The sequence below is a fragment of the Carcharodon carcharias genome, chromosome 20, assembly GCF_017639515.1.
Source record: "Carcharodon carcharias isolate sCarCar2 chromosome 20, sCarCar2.pri, whole genome shotgun sequence".
NCBI classification, from domain to species: Eukaryota; Metazoa; Chordata; class Chondrichthyes; order Lamniformes; family Lamnidae; genus Carcharodon; species Carcharodon carcharias.
Window position 1 is genome coordinate 108,010,765 of NC_054486.1, and position 24,563 is coordinate 108,035,327.

At 42.2% G+C, this 24,563-nt stretch overlaps 1 protein-coding gene across 1 annotated transcript in view; it reads right to left on the reverse strand.

The window, feature by feature from the left end:
- hhipl1 (HHIP-like 1) overlaps window positions 1-24,563 on the reverse strand; it is a 45,545-nt gene that overhangs the window by 9,796 nt on the left and 11,186 nt on the right. Inside the window, exons 2-5 of the mRNA XM_041214229.1 lie at window positions 19,504-20,150; window positions 15,384-15,527; window positions 8,937-9,265; window positions 1,637-1,763 (exon numbers count right to left, since the gene is read on the reverse strand). Of these exons, the coding sequence (XP_041070163.1) occupies window positions 1,637-1,763; window positions 8,937-9,265; window positions 15,384-15,527; window positions 19,504-20,150 (1,247 nt within the window). The remainder of the gene's footprint in view (window positions 1-1,636; window positions 1,764-8,936; window positions 9,266-15,383; window positions 15,528-19,503; window positions 20,151-24,563) is intronic.

A 24,563-nucleotide genomic window follows, 5' to 3' on the forward strand; every position in this document is an offset into this window, starting at 1 on the left:
ACTCAATTTCATTATGGATAACACAATCCCTTCTCAAAACCTATGTTATCACATTCTCCATGACTATCTAGTTGGCTGTTTCAACTTCTGCCATCTGACGGCCCTTAAATTTATACAATTTCTCTTTTTTTTCAATTTACAGCTTCTCTGGGGCCCACTGCTTGTGCTCTTAATCGCCATTTAGCTCCCAACTACCTAAATCCCTTTAACTGACATTGTTGGTCTATATGATATCCATGGTTGAGATGTTTGTTTTCACTTTTATTACATTGCTGTCCTCTGCCCTATCTCACCCTACTACTGGTTAAACTCTGAATCATGACTTTGTCACCTTCAGGCTCAACCTCTTCAATGCTTTTCTCATTGGTTCTACTTTATATAACTAACCCCACCCTAACTCCAACTGGTCCAAACCCTACTGCTTGCATCCTGTTCATACTGAGTTTGGCTCCACAATCCTCACCAGCCACCAGTTTCCAACTTTCCCAAAGTATTGAATTCAAAATCCTAGCCCTCATTTATAAATCTCTTAATAGGCTCATGCGCCTCTAACTTGGAGCTTCTTCCAGTGCTATGTCCCAATTTATTCACTTTGTAACTCTGACTCTGCATTCTCTATCCCTCCATTCCACCATAATAAGTGCAATCATATCCAATTTCTTTGCCGTCTGTTGGAATGAATACATTGTTGTTGATTTGACAACCTCACACTCCCATTAAGAATTTACATGTACGGTAGGAGAGCCAGTGAGGAGAAAAACTGAGGTAAGTTATTGTGAATGAAGGATATGCTTCTATTTAAAACAGCTGAGGAATATTGGGCATGCAGTTTCCTGGTAGCGTCCTCACCATATTCTCTGAATATACACAAGGTCTTTTACTATGGGTTGGAGTTAAGGCCTTTTTAAAATGCCATACTTTTGACTCCATCTCCACCTCTTTCTTTGTTTCTCAGCTTGAATGAGACAGTTCACAATCACATTTGAGTACAAAGTGAGCTTAAAACCCCATGTCCTATGCATCAACAGAGCTGCTTAATTCAACCCTGCAACACTGTCCTTACCTTACCACAGTCATGACTGACATCCTAACCCAGACCTGACTCCTCTAACATCTTCCTTAAAAGCTTCCTGAACACCACATAAACTGTAACTCATTAAAACTTGTTGCCTGTACCCTGTCCTGAATTAAGTCTCACTCATCACCAATCTTCTTTCGCTTCATGTTCCCAACATATTAATATTGATGATGTTAAATAAAATTAAATCAAATGAAATCCAATTCTAATACCTCATCCTCCTTCACAAATTCTTCAACGGTGTCACTCCACTCTATTTCTGAAACCTCCTCCAGCTCTATGTTCTAACCTGCCCCAAGACTCTGGCCTCCTATGCATTGACTCTCCTCTTATTCCAGCATCAGTGTCAGAGCCTTCAACCACCTTGACCTTCAGAAACTCCATCCTTGTTGCCTCTTCCCCTTCTCCATTAAAAACCTCTGCAAAACCAGAACCTAGAATATAGTTTGGGTTATGTTCTAACATTTCCACCAATGCTTGACATCAATTTCTCCTCTGTGAAGTCCATGGATTGTTTATTATGTCAATATAAATAGAAGTCGGTTGTTAATGACTTACCCACTCATAAAATCTCCGAATATGTAGAGTCCATTAAGGTTGGGAGATTCACATCCTCTGTAAATATAACCCCCAGTGACAGACTTTCCAACGCTATGTGCATAAGCAAATATAGGCAAAACATCATCTGTGAAAGACCAAAACAGTCAAAGTGTTAATGTCTCAGTCAGCCAGTGAGGAGAAAAACTGAGGTAAGTTATTGTGAATAAAGGATATGCTTCTATTTAAGACAGCTGAGGAATACTGGGCATGCAGTTTCCTGGTACCATCCTCACCATATTCTCTGAATATACACAAGGTCTTTTATTATTATAATCACATCGGCCAGTTTCTTAGATTGACCTTCAGAAACTCCATCCTTGTTGCCTCTTCCCCTTCTCGATTAAAAACCTCTGGTGGAGCTTGTGGGGAACTGGAACCTATTAGTTAGTGGAGCTTATTCTCTATAATGTGCACAAGAGCTGATGTTCTCTACGAGTGCTATTCCACTTTAAGACATTGCCCTTGAAATCAGTGGACACTGAAGTGTCCAATATGGTGGGTGGTGTGTGCACACATTCTATGCAGGATGCATGCCATCCCACTGGTAAAGGCACCTGCATAAACATCCAGCACCAGAGGTAGAAACAAGTGTTAGCCCTTTTGCATCTAAAAACAGAGGGCCTAATGTCTATTTCAGGGATTTTTACAATGTTTGTTAGCAGCTGAGTAAGTTGTGCTAATAGCAGTCAGTCTTCTCAGGTGATTGGTAGGATACTTTTTTCTACTAATCTTATTGTGGAGTCAGGAAGAGCAGAAGTGCTCCTCGAGGCTCATCAGCAATATTGTCCCCCCCTCTCTCCCCACTTGAGGAGCGTACTTGCAACAGGCAAGTTACTGCAGAAGGTCTACTTCCAACCCAAGTCTGCCCTTATTCAAAGACCTTCTCAACCTACCAGCAGTACATCTTACAGGGTTAAATCCACCATGCCGAGGAGTAACAGCTGAGGACATATGGCAGGAGGATGGGCAGGAGAAAACATCCACCAGAATCCACTCTCTCATCATGGACCCCACTGCTTGTCCGCCCCAGCTTTGATCTCCCATGGTGACAATGGGCCCTTTTAAACCGTTTCCAGACTGGCCAAGGCCTTTGTGCAGCCACCCAACATCAGTGAGATCGTCAAGATTATCAAGGCTGTGATGCAGTACAAACAATGACTCACATTGTCAAGGAATTTCCACTGACTAAACTTGAAGGTGGGCTTAAAGAACCCCATCTAGCCACTGACAAGGCTATTGCTTAGCTCTGTGATTTTGCACATGCTAAATAGATAAATCAGTAAATTCATGATCCATGAATGGCTACCACTCATACCAGGTCTTGAGTGGCAACCTTCCACCCCCAGACACTGGTTACCACCTTAGTTGGCATATGAGCCAACTGTTCTTCATGAACTAACAAGCACCCTCCAGGGCCCCAACTGACACCCAGAACTTGCTCAAATGAACCCACCTGAATAATTTCCCATGGTCTAGTCATTGGTCTCATTTGGTACATGCAGTGTGTGCTGATCCAATTTCTATGCCACCTTGTTTGTTATTCCCTAAGAAATAAATAGTGCCTGCTATTTCCTTCTTCAAATAAGGAACTTTTATTCCCTGTAATATCTATTGAGGTGCTATTATTTTAATAGATGCAACAGGAGAGATTTTACAGCCTGAAATATCAGAAAACTAGGTGGTTGAAGTGCACACCAGCAAAGAAATTTGCATGACTTCTCTTCCATTGAAGCTAATGGCATTAAATTTGGGTGGATTATTTTACAGGGCTACACTTCAACCTGCAAATTTACCAATGTTAATTGGACTCAGACATTCCAGCCTTTTGCGTGCAGGAAATTCATCATTCGGATTATTTAGCGCCTATACTAACCAAAGGATCTGCTACTTTCCCATATTATAAATGGGATTTTTAAAAAATTTATTCTTTCATGGAATGTGGGAATCACTGGCAAGGCCAACATTTGTTGCCCATCTCTTCTTGCCCTTGAACTGAGTGGCTTGCCACACCATTTCAGAGGGCCGTTAAGAGTCACCCACATTGCTGTGGGTCTGTAGGCCAGACCAGGTAAGGGCGGAAAATTTCCTTCCCTGAAGGACATTATTGAACCAGATAGGTTTTTATGACAATTGACAATGGTTTCATGGTCACCACTGAGAGGGGCTTTCCAATTTCACATCATAAATTAAATTTCAATTTCACCAGCTGCCGTGGTGGGATTTGCAACCCTCTCCCCAGAACATTAGCCTGGACCTCCGGATTACCAGTCCAGTGACAGAACCACTGTGCAACCGTCCAACCCCATATGGCATTCATTATACTGAACACAGGTCTGCCATTGATCTACCATTCCTTATGAGCCTGACATTTCATATGGGTCTGCCATTTCTTAAGGAGTTTAGCATTCATTATAATGCACGGAATATATCATTCCTATAATAAACATTTATAATAATTATGTGGTTGATAGTGAAGAAAATGCTGTAGACTGCAAGAAAATATCAACGGACCAATCAGATGTGCAGAAAAGTGGCAAATGGTGTGTAATCTTAAGAAACGTGAGTTAGTACATTTGGGTAGAGCAAACAAGGCCAAGGGTTACACAATGAATGGTAGGATACCGAGAAATATAGGGCTGAATTTTACGTGCCCCCAGTGGGTGTGTTTCCCACAGGGGAGAGCATAAAACGGAGTGGGCACCCATCCCACAATCTTCCCATCCACCCCTGAGCTCACCCCCATAATGGGGGGGTGGGGGGGGGAGGTGGTGGCTAGGCACCAAAATCAGCAGCCCACCCACCATATTAAAATGACCAATTAAAGGGTCAACGGTTAAAGGGCAGGAAGGAAGCAGGGGATGTCACTGTTTGGGGACTGCCCTTTGCCGATTGTGGGGTGGCCCCCCTTGCACTTAAACCCCCTTCCTTCCTACCCACTCCCTCTCTTAAACTACCCTCTCCCCCCTACGCTCTCCCTAATGCTCCCAAACCCTCCAGCCCCAAGACCCAGACTTACCTGCTCTAGGGATCCTAGGCCTTGGGGTTCTCCCTTCACCTGCAATCCCAGCAGCTACCATTGGTGCTTTCCTCGCACTGCTGGGACTGATGGAGCTGCTGGCCAATCGGATTGGCTGGCAGCTCCAGAAGGCGGGACGTCCGCCCCAATGAGGGGTGGGACTCCCACTCAGCCCTCGTTAATAAGTCCCGCAGCACTTTATTACTGCAGGGCTGTTGAGTGTGGAGCTGGTCGGCAACACGGCAATGTGGTTTCCAAGGGGGCATGCCGTCCATGCCCCTCCCCCTTCACCGCCTGTATTGTCTGCCCATAAAATAACAGGTGGATGTAAGGTGCATGTCCATAGATCCCTGAATGTCTCAGGACAGAAGGATTAGGTGGCATACAGGTTCCTTTCCTTGACTAGCCAAGGCATAGAATCTAAAATATGCTACAATGTTATAAAACACTAGTTAGGCCACAGCTGGATTTCTGCATATAGTTGTGGTCACTGCATTACATGAAGGATATGAACACACTTAAGACAGAGAAGATTAACAAAGATAAGGCAGAAATGGAGATTTTTAGCTATGGGAAAAGTTTGGGATTATTTTCTTTGAAACAGAGGAGGTCTGAACGGAGTTTTAATTCAGGTATACAAAATTGAGGAGTCTAGATGGAGGGATAGGAAGGACCTGTTTCCCTTAGCAGAGGGGTCAATTACCAGCAAACATAAATTTAGAATAATTAGCAGAAGAATTATTCAGGCATATAAGAGAATGTAGGGATCTGAAACCTCTTGTCTGAAACAGTGGTATGGATAGAAACCCTCTTTGCATCTAAAAATACTTAGCTATGCACTTGAAGTGCTGTAACCTACAAGACTATGGACCAAGAGCTGGAAAGTGGGATTAAGCTGGATAGCTCATTTTTTGGCTGGCAGAGACATAATGGGCCAAATGGTCTCCTCCTTTGCCATAAATCTTTACGTTTCTATGTTTGTCTTTAGATACAGAGGTGGCGCTAAAGTACCAGAAAATTGCAAATATTCCACTCGTTAAAGAAAGGAAGAAGGATAAACCTGGAAGTTCCAGACTAGTCAATTGGTGATTAGAAACAACTTTAGAAACAATAATTTGAGAGAAAATTAATAGCCACTTGGACAAGCATACATTAATAAAGGAAAGCCAGCATGAGGGAGGTGAAGAGTAAACCATGTTTAACTAACTTCATTAAATTTTTGATGCAGTAACAGAGAAGGTGGATGAGGACAATGCAAATAATGTTGTGTATGTGGACTTTCAGAATGCATTTGAAGAGTATCATAAATTAGGCTTGTTAGCAAAATTGAAGCCCACAAGATAAAAGGCTCAGTAGCAGCATGGATACAAAATACAAAACCGAAAGTCGTGAATGGTTGTTTTTCAAAGTGGAGGGGGGTATAGTGGATCTCCCAAAGTTTCAGTGTTAGGACCACTACTAACTTTGTTACATATGAATGACTTGGACTCCTAAGGGGTACAAGGCACAAATTGCAAATAAAATGAAACTGGTAAGTGTGGTGAACACTGAGGAAGATAGTAATAGTCATCAAGAAGATATAGACAGGCTGGTGAAATAGGTGTTCATATGGCAGATGAAATTCAATGAAGAAAGTATGAGGGGATACATTTAGGTAGGAAGAATGAGGAGAGACAACACATACTAAATGATACAATTCTAAAGGGAGTGTAATAAGAGAGAGACCTGGACTTGTTTGTGTATAACTGAGAGTGGCAGGACAGGTTAACAAGGCTAAGAGGAGATTTGATAGGTTTTTTAAATGATGAATGGTTTTGATCGAATAAATAAAGAAAACTGTTTCTCATGTCTGAAGTGTCAATAATGAGAGGGCACAGATTTAAGGTGACTGGCAAAAAAACCAGAGATGGATGAGAGGAATTTTCTTTTTTACTCAACAAGTGGTTAAGGTTTAATTGCACTGCCTGATAGGATCATAGATACAGATTCATTAGTAGTCTTCAAAAGGGAATTTGATAGGAACAGGAGTAAGTCATTCGACCCTTTGTTCCTGCTCTGCCATTCAATAGGATCATGGCTGATCTGATTGTGGCTTTAACCTTACTTTCCTGCCTGCCACCATTATCCTTAACTCCCTTGTAAATCAAACTCAGCCTTGAGTATATTCAATGATCTTAGCATCAACTGCTCTCTGGGGAAGAGAATTAATGACCCTCTGAAAGAAAAAAATCCTCCTCACCTCCATCTTAAATAGGAGACCCTTTATTTTGAAACTGTGGCCCCTAGTTCTAGATTTCCCCATGAGGAGAAACATCCTCTCAGCATCTAACCCTGTCAAGCCCGCTAAGAATCTTATAGGCAGAATATTATGCTCGGCATGCGGGAGCGTGCCCGACACACCCGAGCTTAAGATGGAGCACGATGACGTTGGGCGTGCGTCCTGATGTCATCGCGCACTCGCACGATATTTAGTTCAGTGGGCACGCGCTGGAGTCGGCTGTGCGCCCGCTGATAATTAAAAGGCCTATTAAGGCCATTAATGATCCAATTAAATTCAAATCTACATTGCTCGTCCAACCTAACGGTTGGCAGGCAGGCAAAAAGGCCAAGCGGCCTTCACATTTTTTAGGAAACCTCATCCATGGGTGGGGTTGGGGTTGCCTAAAGAAAATAAACATTAATGGAAATGTTACTTTGGAATTAAAAACATATCCCATCTCATGTGACAAAGTCACATGAGGGGACATTTTTTATTAAGCTTTTACTGTCTTTATTAATTTTTTAAATAGCGCTTCAATCTCCCTGAGGTAGCTCCGTGCCGCTGGGAGATTGAAGCGTTCTTTCTCGTGCATGCGAGAACTGCGTGCGAGGCCCGCTCGCCCTCCTGCCCTCGCCCACATAGGCAGCGCTCAGCGTCCGCGATCCACGCAGGGCAGGACTTAATTGGCCCGCCCACATGAAATCGCGGTGTGGAGCCGATCGCGGACAGATGTCGGCTTCCCAACCACCCCCGCCTGCTGCCGCCAAGCACCCCTGCCAAGAGCAAAATCCTGCCCTATATGTCACAATAAGATCATCTCTCACTCTTCTAAGCTCCAACGCGTATTGGCCCAACTTGCTCAATCAAGAAAACAACATTAAGAACACCACTTTTCAGCCTTCAGGCCTATAAATTCGAAACAGAAATAAACTAATTAATAAGGGAGAACTTGTATTTATGTAGCACCTTTCAGGACCTCAGAACATCCTAGAGCACTTCACAGCCAATGAAGGACCTTGGAAGTGCCATCATTGGTCTAATGTAGGGAAATATGGTACTAAATCTGTGTATGCAAAATCCCACAGCATCAGTGAGGTAAATGCCAATTAAAAGGTTGTCCCTCTATAATATATTCACGATAATTTCCTCCTGTGAAATGTAGTAGAAGGGTCTGATGTACACAGAGATGTGAGACTGAGAACAGTGCTGTTCACACGGTCATGTAAGAAGGCACATGATCTAGACCTGGAGTCAGTGTGGTGTTGGCCAGAGATGTGTTAAGACCTAAGATGGTGATAGCTCCATGCCTGTACCCTTTACTATATTACTGTGTAGTTGTATATAGTTACAAGTAGTTAATAAAGACTTGCAGTTAACATACAGAAGACTATGAAGACTTCTTTAACAGGCAAGTTCTGTAACCATCAACATCCCAACATGAAACACCTTAGTACATTCTTCTCTGTCAAAGATGCTAACTAAATGTACATTGTCCTTAGACACAGAATCCATGATTCTTTATAAATGGCCACAAAATTTGACAATTCATTATTTACTATAGAATTGTTTTCATAAATTTGCTTTTCCAATCGCTCCATCTGATAAGGTACTTAAATACCAGGCAGAAGAAGTTAGAAAGGAGGTAAGTCAAGCAAAAAGTTTTCACCCAAAGCGTAATGAAGTTATGGAATGAATCATCAACAAAGGGCAGTGAAGGAATACATTGGGAAAAGTGTTGAGATGGTGAAATCAAAACAGAAATTGCTAAAAATATAAAGCAGGTCAATCAGCGTCCTTAAAGAGAAAGGACAGTTAAACATTGGGGTTGTAGAACATTCCAGAGAACTGAAAGGACAGTAGAAATTGGATCACAAAGATTTGGATGAAGGTGTTCAGAGATCTGTCTGAAAATATACTGATGATGATAAGATTTATGTGGGTTTAAGGACCATAGATGAGCATTAAAAAAAATGGTTTCTCACTCAGGGAGGAATTTGCACAGAGCTTCTTGTCGTAGCATGAAAACCCCTCTCTCGCTTTCCAGCCATAGTTTTTTCCTTTCTCAATAATATCTACTTCCTCAAATTTGTTCTGTCCGACATCCCCACAGAAGATCCTTCCTTTTCCATCCTTTGTTTGAGGGTCACCACGATCCACAGAGCATCGCCACATATTCCGTACACCATAGGCATAAACCTCCGGCCGTGCATCTGGATCCAGGATGAATGGATTGTCTGGTGGAATCTTATAAAGGGGACCACGATTATTATTGTTGACGTCAATCCGAAGCACTTTGCCCAGTAAGGCTGACCTGGAGAGGTGTGGAGACATAGATTAAATTGCAATGATGACATTTAACTTCAGTATTTGAAACTTTACATGCTGGTTCCTTGTGTAATATTTCCTTTATGGTTGAGAAGGTTGAATCTTTTATCTATGTGCATCTATGTTCATCTAAGAGATAAAGGAAAAACAGAGAAAAAGGGTAATTTAAAGGAGAAAAATCTGGAAGTACTAAACCATTATTCAAGCAAGGAAGAAAGATTTAGACAAAAAAAAACTTGAATAAAGATGCGGTATGTCAGATTTCCTGAAATATTTTCAGTCATAGAGTTATTATAGCACAGAAGGAGGCCATTCAGCCTATTAGATCCATGCCAGCTCTCTATAAAATTCCACTCAGTCCCATTTCCACATTCTATCCCCTGAAAGTTTCTTTCCCTTAGGCTCCTATCCAATTTCCTTCTGAAATATTTCATCAACTCCACTCCTCAACCTCATACAGAGTGGGTTCATTACCAATCACTGTGTAAAGGAATTCTTCCTCACATCTCCCCCCAAATTTCTTGACAAGACCTGAAATCTGTGACCTGAATTTTTAGGATGGTGGCATCTTGTTTCCCGCCATCCGAAGATTCGGCCCCTCACTCAGGAGGAAGACATGCATTAGAGAACTGCTCACCAATCTGGTTGGCCAGCAACTCTCCAGTCCCTGCAGTGACAGCGCTGCAGGGGGTAGAAGAGGAAGTTCGAGAAGACACTAGAGACTAAGTCTGGAAACTGGATGCCCAGGTAAGTTCAAGAGGTCCTAGGGCATCGAGGATAGGGAAGGCCTGGCGGGAGGGTGGCAAGAAGGAGGTGCATGAGTGGTCTTGAGGAGAGGCTGGGGGGAGGGAGGTCCAGAGGCCACCAGACATTAAGGGGGAGGGAGCCTGACTTCAGAAGGGGGCTTCTGACGGAGGCGCCCATCCCCCACCCTGGATATAACTTTGATGTGTTTCAGGCTTCCCCAACGGCGGCTCAATCTTCCCACCAGCCTGAAAATTGAGGCTGGGTGGAAAAAGGCCCTTAAGTGGCCATTATTTGGCCAATTAAGGGCCTCAATTGGGGCAAGGGTGGGCTTCCCATCTGAGGCCTTGCCCACCCCAACATAAAATCGCTGTGTGGTCAGGGTGGGCGGAATCCCAGAGGAAATCCCGTCCCTTCAATATCACACTCTCGCCACCCCTCCTAAAATCCTGCCAATGGGGAGCGTAAACTTCAGGCCTATGTCCCCTATTCCTTTTGCATCAGCTAATGGGAGCAGCTTTTCTTTGTCAATGCTGTCTAAACCTGTCAGAATTTTGTAAACCTCTATCAAATTTCTCAATCGCCTTTGCTCTAAGTAGCACAACCCCAGAAATGTCTTCCCTCTTTGTAACATAACATCATTTTAGATGGGTCAAGGGGAATTAGGAAGAATCTGCATGTGTGGTAACCAAAGCAGCACAATGTTTAACATTTATACAGCTTAATTTGTGATCTGTGCTGAAATAACTGATCTCAAATGTGGTGTCAGTAAAGATGCCACAGTTAATTGCTCCCTATGGAGCAATGCCAAAGGAGGAATACGAGTTTGAGCTGCAGAGATGCTTTTTACATTTTGATAGTTTACAGACACTCGTAAAAGAACATTGGGGTGAAATTCAACTTTCATGGGAGTTTCAACATAACAATTTCAACAATTGCTATTTATTTGTGCGTCAACCATGACTAATAGCTGGTAGCACTCCTGCCTGAGTCACAAAGCTCTAGGTTCAAATACCACTCCAGGGCTTAAGAACAAAAATCAAAGCTGCCACTTCAGTGCAGTGCTGAGGGATTGCTGCAATGTGAGATATTAAATGTGAGTGCTGCAATGAGATATTAAATCAAGGCCCCATTTGTCTGTTCAGGAGAATGTAAAAGATCCAAAGGCACTGTTCTGGAGGACAGCAGGGGAGTGAGTCCCTTATGTCCTATCCAACATTTATCCTTCAATCAACAGCACAAAAAACAGATTATCTGATCATTATCATATTGCTGCCTGTGGGAGTTTGCTGCGCACAAATTGGCTGCTGTGTTCCCTTCATTACAACAGTATTTCATTGCCTGCAAAGTGCTTTGAAACGTCTGGTGGTCATGAAAAGTGCTATATAAAACACAAGGCTTTCTATTTTTAATTTCAAGTTCTTACTTCTCTTTCACTCACTGCACCAGTTGCATTTGCAAGGTCACTCTACTGGTTGAAAAGCTGAAGCCACGAAGTATGTACATCAAAACATTCCTCTATGACAGATGCTGGCAGAATTGCCATATATATCCAGCATTTTCCACGTCCTATTTCAGATTTCAAAGCACTTACAGCTTTTAAAAAAAACTTTTTAACCCTTGCCTGCTAAATTACCTGCATTATGAGAGTTCTGACGATGGAACTTTTCTGTGAAAATTAAATCAAGAAAGTTGGGAAAAAAGGAACTATTGGTTTCAATGACATGCAAAAACAATGTTTCATGACAAAAGGTGGTTAGATATCTGTCACCTGACTTCTACTTTACAAATGAACAAATAAACACCCAAAGATTTGCAACCTAGGTGTTATATCACTTAAATAATCAGAAGCTGTAAACTGTTAAATTATTATAAATTATAAGCTTTTATAAGTTGTTGTTTAAACTGTTAAGTTAAGCATTGGTGCCTGTATTATCCATCATGACAAATGACCCTCAAATTGAGCCACGTCCAGTGTAAGGAAATAAGTGTTTCAATTAAGAAAAAGTTAAATGTTTTTAAAATTTTTCAACAGGAACATTGTCTTTATGCCAATGTTTAAGCCTTTAAACTCACACCAAGCAAACGCTGAAATTAATATCATCATTATTAGTCACAGATGTCCAATAGAGCCAGAGCATTTAATGGAAGAGGGAAAGAAAACAAAATACGAGTTAAGTCTGGCTATGATTTTTTAAACTCCCTTTATTAATATGACCTTTGATCTACTGAGTACATTTCATGAACTGATCTTTCAGTCTGTACTCATACCAAACTAGATGCACATCAGCAGCTCTGGCAATTGAGGTCATAGCTATTAGGAAAGCTTTGACAGCCTGGGGCTCTTTTCATAGAATCATAGAATGTTTGGAGCACAAAAGGAAGTCATTTAGCTCTCACTAAGAGCTACTCAGCTAGTCCCACTCCCCTGCCTCTTCCCTGCAGCCGCACAACTTTTTTTCATCAATTATCCAATTCCCTTTTGAAAGCCATGGTTGAATCTTCCTTGACCACAGTGCCTTCCAAATCCTAACCAGTCACAGTGTAAAAAAGGTTTTCCTCATATTACCATTGCCTCTTTTGCCAATCAAATCTACTCTCAACCTTCTCTCCTCTAAAGAGATCTGACTTAGCTTCTCCAATCTATCTACATAACTGAAGTCCCTCATCCCTGGAACCATTCTTGTAAATCTGTTCTGCACCCTCTCTTGGCTTGCACATCCTTTCAAAAGTGCGATGCCCAGAATTGAACACAATACTCCAGTTGAGTCCAAACTAGTGTTTTATAAAGATTCATCATAACGTCCCAGCTTTTGTACTGTATCCTTCTATTTATAAAGCCTAAGATCCCATATGCTGTAATAACTGTTGTAAAAGTTGTTTGGTGTATCACCAAGAGGTCTGGAGGCTTGAATGGTTGAACATAAACCACTCATTGTTAACCAATAACTATTTACAAATCCAAAGTGCTGCCATGCATGGGTGCTGTTTCCATACTGGCTCTTTCCAGGTTCTACTCCAGTCTCCAATCATGTGACTCTCTACATCATATCATGGATGGTACTGTTCTCCAGCCCCACACCTTCGCCGGGATTTTCTGCACCCGCCCACCGGCGTGATCTTCCAGTCCCGCCGCAAGTCAATGGAGGCTGATGAGCCTCCTTGCCCGTGGCGGGTCCCGCCTGTGAAAGGGCCAGAAAATCCCAGCCTTTTATACTGTAATGGCATGCTGCTGCCTCATAAAGGCATATTACATCATTAACCACTTTCTCAACCATACCACCTTCAATGATTTCTGTATCTATTTCCCAGGTCCCTCAGCTCTTGCACGTCCTTTAGAATTGTACGTAAACTGTATTAGACAGTCTCTTCTTAAAAGGCAGCCCATTCAATTTGTTTTTTTGCTACTCTTTGATTCCAGTTTGCCTGGGCCAGATCCATTCTCACCCCATTGAAATTGGCTCTCCTTCAATTAATTATTGTTACTTTGGTTTGTTCTTTGCCCTTTTCCTAGCTAATCTAAAACTTATGATACTATGATCACTATCGCCTAATTGTTCCCCACTGACACTTAATCCATTTGTGCCACTTCATTCCCTAAAATCGGATCCAGCAATGCCTCCTTCCTCATTGAACTGGGAACAAGTTAATGTAGAAAATTCTCCTGACTACACTTTGGTAATTTGCTCTCTGTCCTTTACACTATTACTATCTCGCTGATATTAGGATAACTAAAGTCCCTCATTGTAACTATAGTTTAGGTACCTCTCTGTAATTTCCTTGCTAATGTTTTCATCTATATCCTTCCCACAAGGCGGAGGTCTATAGAATGCACACAGTGTGTAATGGTACCTATATTGTTTATTAGCTCTAAGTAAATAGATTCTGTACTTGACACTTCTGGGACATCATCCATCCCTCTCTCTCTACCTCTTCAGCATAATATCTTAATCAACATAATTTTACTCTTAATCAATACTGCCACCCTCCTCCTTTCTTTCCTTCCCTATCTTTCCTGAAGACCTACTATCCAGGAATTTTCCTTATTTTCCTTGGTGCAGGGGAGATTGAGGGGGGACATGATTGAGATGTATAAAATTATGAGGGGCATAGATAGAATAGACAGGAAGGTACTTTTCCCCTTGGTGGACGGATCAATAACCAGGGGGCATAGATTTAAGTAAGGGGCAGGAGGCTTAGAGGGGATGTGAGGAAGAATTTTTTCACCCGGGGGTGGTGGGAATCTGGAACTCACTGCCTGAAAGGATGGTAGAAGCAGAAGCCCTCATAACATTTAATTAGTATTTGGATGTGCACCTGTGATGCCATGGCATACAAGGCTATGGGCCTAGTGCTGGAAAATGGGATTAGAACAGTTAGGTATTTGTTTGACCTGTGCAGACTAGATGGGCTGAAGGGCCTTTTTCTGTGCTGTAGACCTCTATGACTCTAACATTTAGTACCTAGTTCTGCCCTTTTCTGATAAAGGCAAAATATTGCGGATGCTGGAAATCTGAAACAAAAACAAAAAATGCTGGAAAAACTCAGCAGGTCTGACAGTATGTGTGGAGAGAGAGAGAGCGAGAGACAGAGTTATCATTTCGAGTCCGTATGACTCTTCTTCGGATCCGTTTCTTGAGCTTGGTCTCCATTATTACCACAACATCTAACTCCTATGTGGCTACCCACAGCTCACCAACCTTATTTACAATACTCTGTGCTTTTCACATACATGCACTGAAAATGTACTTTAGACCTTATTGCATTATTTCTTACTCTGGCACAATCTAATAGCAATACCTTACCGTTTCATGCTCTACTATCTTTCTCTCCCGATTCTTTGTGCATCTTGTTTATCCTCTCTGACGTTAGCTCCTGGTTCCCATGCCCCTGCCAGATATTTCTACTTGTGGGAAGTACAAAATTAGAGTCATATATTTAGCATGCTCAATAATAAAGATATTATGGAATTGAGGATAAAATTCTTTTTCCAGCAAGTGGAACTATCCAATACATGGAGCAGTTGAGGCGAAGCCTTTAAGGGCAAGCTGGATAAATACGTGAGGGAGAAAGGAATAAAAGGATATGTTGTTGGATGAGAGGAAGCAGGGTTGAAGGAGCCTATTGTGGAACACAAACATCAGCACAGACCAATTGGACTGAAAGGCCTGATTCTGTGCTGTAACTTGTATGTATGTATGAAAATCATATCAGGGTATATAACAAATGGCTGACCCACTAGAATCTATTCTATGCTTCTGCCATATTCAACTAAATGTTTCATAAAATAATCCTGTCACGTGGCTCCTTTTAGAAAAATATTGCTGAAACTATAATGAATGCAAGAAATAATACATTACTTGTTTTGTGCATTTCCGTACTTCCCAAACGGATCACCAGCCATTCCACCATCTCCAGTGAAAATGTAGAGATAGCCATCATCCCCAAAAAGGAGTTGGCCTCCATTATGGTTTGATGCTGGTTCATCTACTTCTAAAATGATCCTGTAAAATTAGAACATTTGGTGAAAGTTGGCAATAACTTAGAAAATAATCAATTCTTTAGAAACAAAAGTTAGGCTCTTTATTGGTTTTGTTTGTGGCATTGCATAATAGGAACCACATCATGAGTTGTGAATACAGTATAATAAATTAAAAAGAGTACACCTAAGTCACTGTTTCACCTGGAAAGAGCGTTTGGGGCCCATGGACAGTGAGGCGACAGTAAGTAAAATATCAGGTATTGCATCTTCTACATTTGTATGGGAAGGGGAGGGGTTATTGGGGATGATTGAGGAAAGGACGAACGTGTTGTGGAAGGAATGGTCCCTTTGGAATGCAGAAAGGGGAAGGGAGGCAAAGGTGTGCTTGGTGATGGCATCATGCTAGAGATGGCGGAAATGGCAGAAGATAATCCATTGATATGGAGGATGGTGGGGTGGAACATGTGGACCAGGAAACCCTATCATGGTCTGGAATGAAAGGGAAGGACTGAGAATAAAATTGCAGGAAATAGGATGGATATGGTCAAGGCCTCTGCCAACTGCAGATGGGGGGAATCTTTGATTGAGGAAAAAGACATAACAACATAAGAAATAGGAGCAGGAGTAGACCACATGGCCCGGCAAGCTTCTTCTGCCATTAAATACGAATATGGCTGATCTTCAGCTTCAACTCCACTTCCCTGCCCACTCCCACATCACTTGAGAGACCAAAAATCTGTGTATTTCAGCCTTATATATATTTAACGATGGAGCATCCACAAATCTCTGGGACAGAGAATTCCAAAGATTCACAGACCTTTGAGTGAAGGAATTTCCCCTCATCTCAGTCCTAAACGACCAGCCTCTTATCTTCCGACTGTGTTTTAGGTTCCCCAGCCAGGGTGAAACAACCTCTCAGAGTTGACCCTGTCAAACCCCTTCAGAAGCTTGTATGTTTCAACAAAATCACCTCTCATTCTTCTAACCTCCAGAGAATATAGACCCAATTTACTAAGCCTCTCTTCATAGGACAATCCCTTACTCCAGGGACCAACCTAATTAAATTTCACTGTACCACCTCCAAATCAAGTATATCCTTCCTTAAATATGGAGGCCAAAACTACATTCAGTGTTCCAGGTGTGGTCTCATCAGAGACCTGTACAATTGTGTTTCAATCAGGTTTCCCTCATTCTATGAGTGACTTGTGATAGTTAATATATAGTTTTTTGAGAAACTATTCAGTCATACTATTTACAAGACTTCATAATAAGTACATGGTCCCATGGACACAATCTATCCTGTGTCTTGTTCTCTCAAAGCCTCATGATCATCTGACTCTTGATGTCATGCTTACATCATCACCAATATCATTGTCTCATTAACATAACTATTAACCCTTTACTCTATATCTCCCCAAATATAATATCAAAACTGTTTAATTCTTTTGTAAAACTATTTATATTACATAGCCACTGTCTGTAAACCTCGTGTGCTGCTTCCAGTTTCCATCCAACTCCTAGCTCCTCCCCTCTAAGTCACTGTCACCAAAGGCGTCAATATCCAACAGTGTTTTCGGCTCTCTTGGAGGATCTGTTGGACATACGTGTTCCACTATCTTCTCCATGGAAGACAAACACATTAATGGAGTGGGATAGCAGCTTCTCATGGGATAGCTGGTTCCTGGGCTTGACTCTTACAGCAACCTGACTGCAAAGGCTGTGAAAACCAATTAAGGGAAAACTGATTCAAGAGAAATCTTCAGGACTCGGATGATCACAACCCTTTGAAAAAGACAACAAACTGACATTCTTTCTGAATCAAATTCCTTTGCATTACACACTGGAGAAAAGTGAAAGCATTGGCTTGAGAAAATGAAGTATTTTCAATTTCTATGAAGAACTTCACAGCTGTATCATTCACTGCAGCTGTGAGATGAGAGGAGTATTCAAAACCTGAGACATGACTGAATTGGGTGGAAAAAAAGAAAAATGAAGAATATCCTGAAGACATTGCAGAATACCAAAAAAATAGTTCCCTACTACCTTAGAGTAGGATTTCTACTTTCTGTAGGTAGTGGTATCATTTCCACACTTGCTTCAGTGTGAGACTGCTCCTCTGCAGAAAATGGGATTGCAAGATTAGCATGAGAAAGTAGAACTGCACAATCATCAACAATGGAATAAACCCCAAGACAAGGATCCAAATGGAGTTCCTGCGTAGTATTCTTCAGCTGTGGGAGTTCTGTAGTTTGGGCCTCTGCTTCTTTATTGAACGAAGATTTGAATGTATAATAACTTTCTGGTGGGGCTCAAGTGTGAGCTGCAGCTTACATTTGCACAAATTAATAAGCTCTGAATTTTTTTTATTGGTTTGAGTTAAGGTGTTCATTCTCCCTGGATAGCTTTTTGTTGGCTCCAAGTAATTGTTTTTGCATGTCATTGGTGGATTCAGTGGAGTAAGTAGACAAATTCACCTCTTTATTACCTTCTTCAACAGAAGGATGATTCTCCTCGAGAAAGACAACAGAGACTTCAGGGGCATTGGCAGTGAAGTCAAAGAGTGCAGCAAGATCTAGGACCTCTTCTTCCAACAGATCATCTGCTTCTGCAAAAGCCTCATTCTCCTGAACGCTGTTCAGAAAAAGCTAACCAAGGTCTAGAAGATCCTCTAGCAGATGGTCATTGTCTTTTTCAGCACCTCCTATATCCACCTCTTCGAGCCTGTCTGCAAAGAAGAGGAAGTGCTGTCTATATACCCTGGGCCTAGTGAGGTGCCCACGAATGACAGCCCTCGGTGGATCTTCCTCTACGTGTGGACAAGGCCCTGCTGCCCCTTCATCTTGAAGGTTGTGTTTCTCCCTTTGCCGAGGCAGGTGCCTCCATCGCATTCTTCTCCTTCTTCTATCCTGCCTATAAACAATGAGGCAGATAGTGAGAGCACCAGGCTCCATGTTCCTGGTGGTTTCCTCACTGCAGTATCAAAGAGAGAGATGTGAGGGTCAGTATGTATCTCCTAAGGACCTCTTTTGGTTAAGTCTCTGGCTCTGGCTGTATCTTAAGGCCCCTTCACGAATGGCAGAGAATCCTAGCCACCACTTGGATCACCAGTGCTTAGTTCGCTTGATGCCTGACCAAAGCCCCACACCACATGACCGAGTGGCGATAGCTTCGGCTATTCAACTACATCCTGTGCTCTCAGCTCAGGTGCAGGGTATTATCCTAACCTGCACTCCAAGGCTGCATGGTTAGCTTGAACCATGAGGGTTACTGCTCAAAGCCTGAATAACTACAAAGCAAGGGATTTTGAGCATCTCCCTCAGTAACTCTACCATGCCCACCTCTCGCATGGCGATCTTCTAACTTGTCCAGTCACCCAACTGTTATGCAGCCCCATGAAACTTAGATTATTTTGCAGTCTGCGTCTGAGGGGTTAAAAGGAGCAATCAGTGGCACTATCAGGAATTTGTGATGCTTGAGTGGGCATAATTGTTTAAGAAGCCAGACTCCAAGCGTGTCAATGGACCTGATGCTGAGTGGTCTCGGCAGCAGAAGAATGCTCAACCTTGAAATGCTTTTCTAAATGGCTGGTCAATTTCTTACCCCCTCCTCCCTCAACCCCGGAATATGCTTGTGTACTTCCTTCGGTCTAGGTCTTGCAGATATATATGGACTCTAGGTAGAATGCTTTGGGTTGATTGAATTTTCCCAAGCACCATCGCTGCCTCCTGCCTCCTGCTGCTGGTCCAAAGGATTGTACACAATCACAGTGTGGGAAGGATTCTTTTTCTTTATTCTTTCATGGGATGTGGGCGTCTCTGACAAAGCCTGTATTTATTGCCCACCCGTAATTGTCCTTGAACTGAACATTTCAGAGGACAGTTCAGGGTCAACCACATTGCTGTGGGTCTGGAGTCAAATGTATGCCAGTGTAGACCTTTTTTTGTTTTGGATTTTATAATGTTTGCATATACAGTTTAACTGTAATTATTTGCACCTACCTCTCAGAACCATGATCCAACATATTCATGTCATTGGAAGAAATTCTAAACTCACTGATTCTGATCTTCTCTTCAAAATTCACCTCAACTGAGTAATATACGTAGACCTTTCCTGTGAATTTGAATTTAGGGTGAAATACCAGACCCAGAAAACCTCGCTCATCCCCTTCCCAGGGAGAGGTTAAGACCGCCTGAGTAATGTTCAAAAATGGCTTCTCAAGTCTGGCCCGGTTGTGCAGGTATGCCCATACAATGCCAATTTGTTCTGCAATAAAAAAACGATGAGTTCCATCATTCGCATGTACCATAGCAACAGGATTCCGCAGACCATTTGCAATTTCCTCCAGGCACAGCTGGAGACAACCATCAGAACCAGCCACCACCGCCCCAAGGTTTTTCGTCAGATTGCTGTTGGACAGCACACGGGGGTAGCAATAATCTGGGTCCTGTAGTTGTAAGACTTCACAGAATTTGTTTCTGTTGGGTACAAGGTCCAGGAGCTTTCTGTCTTCCACTAAGGAACCCACAGTTGTCTTGCATTTATTCCAGAAATCAATGCAGTATTCTCCACAAAGACCAAGCAACTGCCTCACTGGGGTTGTTGGATCTTCTGCATCATATAAATGAGCAGCATATGGAGAGCATTCCTGCAAAGGAAAACAGATCACAGTCAAGTAAATACCATGTCAGCAACAATAAATTACATTCATAAATATATTTCATGGCAGCAGTCTCCCTAGGTGCTTTGCAAAGGCAAGAAGGCATTGAGCAAGTTGGAGAAATGTTAGGAAATGTGACAGAAGACATTGTCAAAGAGGTCCATTGTAAAGAGGTTTTTTCAACTTGGGTGAAGTACAGGAAAATGATGGCTGAAGTCCTAGAATGAAGAGAATGGAGCACAATGTATATGACAAGTAGAATGTTCCCCCTTATTATATAGCATTGGAGAATATGCAGAAGTAAATTGGAGCTAGCCTATGGAGAAATTTGAAAATTTGGACAAAGAATTTTAATTCGATGCACTGGGGAATGGCAAGTCAAAAGAGGATGAGTGGGTCAAGCAATAGGTGCATGAAACATAATGCAGGATATAACACCAGTGGCAGAGACCTGATGAGTTGGGAGTTAAGAGGGTGAAGCTACATACTTGTTTCCCCCTCTTTCTAGGTTGGTGCTGGCACTGTCATGTTCTTCCCCTGGATCTCAGCTCGTGCCTTCTTCTCCTTCTTCATCCCAAATTCATACTGTTATCCATCTCTCCCTTAACCCAGAATTCATAAAGCCACACTTTTCCCAAGTACCACTGCTGTCTCCTGCCTCCTGCTGCTGGTCCAAAGGATTGAGCACAGTTACAGCGTGGGAACGAATTCCTGATCCTGTGAAGTATTCCAGCCACAGTATGGAGCGATTTTCACTCACAACATCAGAAGGTGTCCTGAGCAGTGCTGAGTGAAGGGATTTGCTGAGTGGCATTAAGCAACTATGAAGTGAGTAAACTAAAGTATGATATGTATGGGATTGTCTATTGAGTGGGTAACCACAATATAATGCATAAGGGATTATGTAGAGTGATTTACTTACAGTATGTGTATGAAATTGTGTACAGTGAGTTACCTATAATGTACTGTGTGTGGGACAGTAGCCGGATTTTACCATAAGCATAACGATCAGGCTAACAGTGCTCACCATTATAGAATCTATAGAATGGTTACAGCACAGGAGGCCATTCTGCCCATCATGTCTCTGCGAAAGCAACTTAGCTAGTCGCCCTCTTGCCTTTTCCCATAGCCCTGCAGGTTTTTCTCTTCAACAATCATCCAATTCCTTTTGAAAGCCATGATTCATTGTGCCTCCTCAAACTCTCAGGCAGTGCATTATGGATCCTAACCACTCATTGTGTAAAAAAATTATCCCTCATGTTGCCTCTGGTTCTTTTGCCAATCACTTTAAACCGGTGTCATCTGCTTATCAACCCTGCTGAAAATATGAACAGTTTCTCCCTACCTGCTTTGCCAAGAGCACTAAGGATATTGAACAGCCTGAAGTCATAGAGTAATTGCGACAGAAAAAGAGGCTATTCAGCCCATTGAGTCTAGGGCAGCTCATTGTAGAATACAGCAGTCAGTTCCATCCCCTCACTCCATCCCTGTAGCCTTCCTTCAGTGTTGGAGACTTTTTAGCAAATTTTTAAAAACTTTTTCTTCCCTATTAATCCCATCTGTATTTCCTAATTGTTAGTTTCCTTTCTGTACATGTTTTAAATCTAATTTATATTTTCTGCTTTATACTTCCTGGTTTAGTCCCTGCGTGAGGATTTTTCAATCTGATTTGTTGAAGAGTTTTGCTGTTTTGTGCCTTACAGATGTCACAGATTCTCTATCAAGGCCCTGCATTGGATCAGATGCTGGATTAAAGTAAATTCTGCTCTGAAGCTTGTGAAAACATGTTGGGTAGCTGTTAGCAAGGTTAACAGTCAGCACCATAACTGCAAAATCTGGCCAGTGAGTTACTGAGATTATTTTTTGGGATTGTGTAAAGAATACCTCACCAAAAGTATGATGTGTGTTGTAATATGGGTTCTTTAGATGTCTCAGTGAGATGCTGCAGAGTTGAATGTTTAAACATGAGGCCTTTATTGGTTGTCTTTAACTATTTACATTTCTTAGGCTACCATCTTGCAAGGAGCAGCTCACCATGCAGACTGGCTTACTTACAGAGCTTTGCTCATAGACTGTTCTCTGAGAGTATACCGTATGACCAAACAACATATCATGGGTGGTGCTATTCTCCAGTCCCACATTAACCCTTACTATGCTGAACACGTTTACATTACAATTCAAGCAGGCACAATATCACAACAATGCGCATGGGATTGTGTACAACTGGAGTTACACACAGTGTGATGTGTATGAGATTGTGCACAACTGAAGTTACACACAGTGTGATGTGTATGGGATTGTGCACAGCTGGAGTTACACACATTGTGGTGTGTATGGGATTGTGCACAGCTGGAGTTACACACATTTTGATGTGTATGGGATTGTGCACAGCTGGAGTTACACACATTGTGATGTGTATGGGATTGTGCACAGCTGGAGTTACACACAGTGTGATGTGTATGGGATTGTGCACAGCTGGAGTTACACACATTTTGATGTGCATGGGATTGTGCACAGCTGGAGTTACACACATTGTGATGTGTATGGGATTGTGCACAGCTGGAGTTACACACAGTGTGATGTGTATGGGATTGTGCACAGCTGGATGTGTATGGGATTGTGTGTGGGTACACAGTGAGACATCTACATACTCATGTGCAGTTGTTAATAAGTTACCTACAGCACTTTGTGTGTTGTAACATCTGCGTGGTAAATAAACTGCAGGCTGCCTTGAATGTTTGTTTCATCAAGACCTGGCAGAACATTTAGTTAAACGTCAACATTAAAATGGTGACTGTTAATAGGCATGACATTTATTAAGATGTAATTACAAAGGGGCAAGGTCAGTGGCAAATTAATTCATCCATCTTGAGAGGTCCAACATTTCCCCCATTGCAGATTGTAATGACTCTAAAGGGTGAATTTTACAGGATGGCGTGGGGGAGTGTATTCTTCGCCCCCTTGCCCAGTAGAAAAGTTGGGGACTTTAAAACGAGCTACCCCACAGTGATAATATGCTGGGGGAAGCCTTAACAAGCTTCAGCCCCTCAGGCAGAGGAAGCTCTGTCCTTGAAGTAGTTCCAGTAGTGTCAGAACACAGTAATGGCCGCTGCAGGTATTACAATGGAGTCTCGAGAATAGAATGCAGATTTAAAGCTAAGTCCAGGGATTTTGGTCAAGGAGGGATCAAGGACTCTAGTGAGATGGGGGAGGGGATACAGAGTTGGGTTTTAAGGGCTGGTGGGGGAGGCACAAAGTGGGGGAGTACCATCTTTGAGGATTACCCCCAATGGGCACAGGGAATCCCCCGGAAGGAGGTACCAGTCCTTCCTTCCGGCCTTAGCATGAGTTGCAAAAGTAGTGGACAGGCCTCCTTTATTCAGGCTTTCCAAGCCGCACAGATTAATTCTATTTTAGAAGTAACTTGTAACTCTTTCGAGTACAAACACGTTTCCATCTGTTCCTATTCAGATGAAGTTACATTGTTTCATAGTTTGCCATTGTGAGATTTGAACCCTTGATACTCTTTTTTTTTGAGTAAACCTGTTTCCATCTGTTTCAGATGAAGTTACATTGTTTCATAGTTTGCCATTGTGAGATTTGAACCCTTGATACTCTTTTGAGTAAACCTGTTTCCATCTGTTTCAGATGAAGTTACATTGTTTCATAGTTTGCCATTGTGAGATTTGAACCCTTGATCTTGGGTTTACAAACCCAGTACCATAACCACTTGGCTATTTAGGCCAAGCCCGCACATATTAATGTGGCAGAGGCAGAATGAGGCCCTTAATTGGTCATTAATTGGCCAGGTACGTGTCAGTAGGACTGCCTGAAGCCTTACTCACCAACGTAATATGGTGGACACAGGGGTGGGTGGGAATGCTGTGGGCTGGGCACCCATTTTATTTTATGTGCTTCCTGCCGCGGGGAGGGGGTGCACAGAAGGCCATAAAATTTCCACTACTCTATCCATTATAGGGTCAATTTTATTATTCCCCACTGCCAATGTGTGTAATAAATCATGGACTACATTCCATTATCTTATCAAAATTGTGGATTTTGTCCTTTAAATGTGCAATCTGCGAGTGGTAGTCGTGCACAACCTCCACACACAGAAATGATTGATCCAAATTGCACGTGCTGCTTAATATTTAATTATTCTATCAACAAACCACATTCCACCTCTATGGGGAGGTGCCTTTAATGAGCCTGTTGGGAGTTTGCCAATCAGGGTTTTCTGGGAATGGCTTGTCTCATGTCGTTAAGATTTGCAAGGACTTGTTCTGGAGCAGGATTTTTAAGTTTTTACTCTAACCTCAAGTTCAAAAATGTAAATGTTGTTTGTACTGCACATGGAATAACAAGCAAAATTATTTAACTGCATTTCTAAAAACCTTCAAA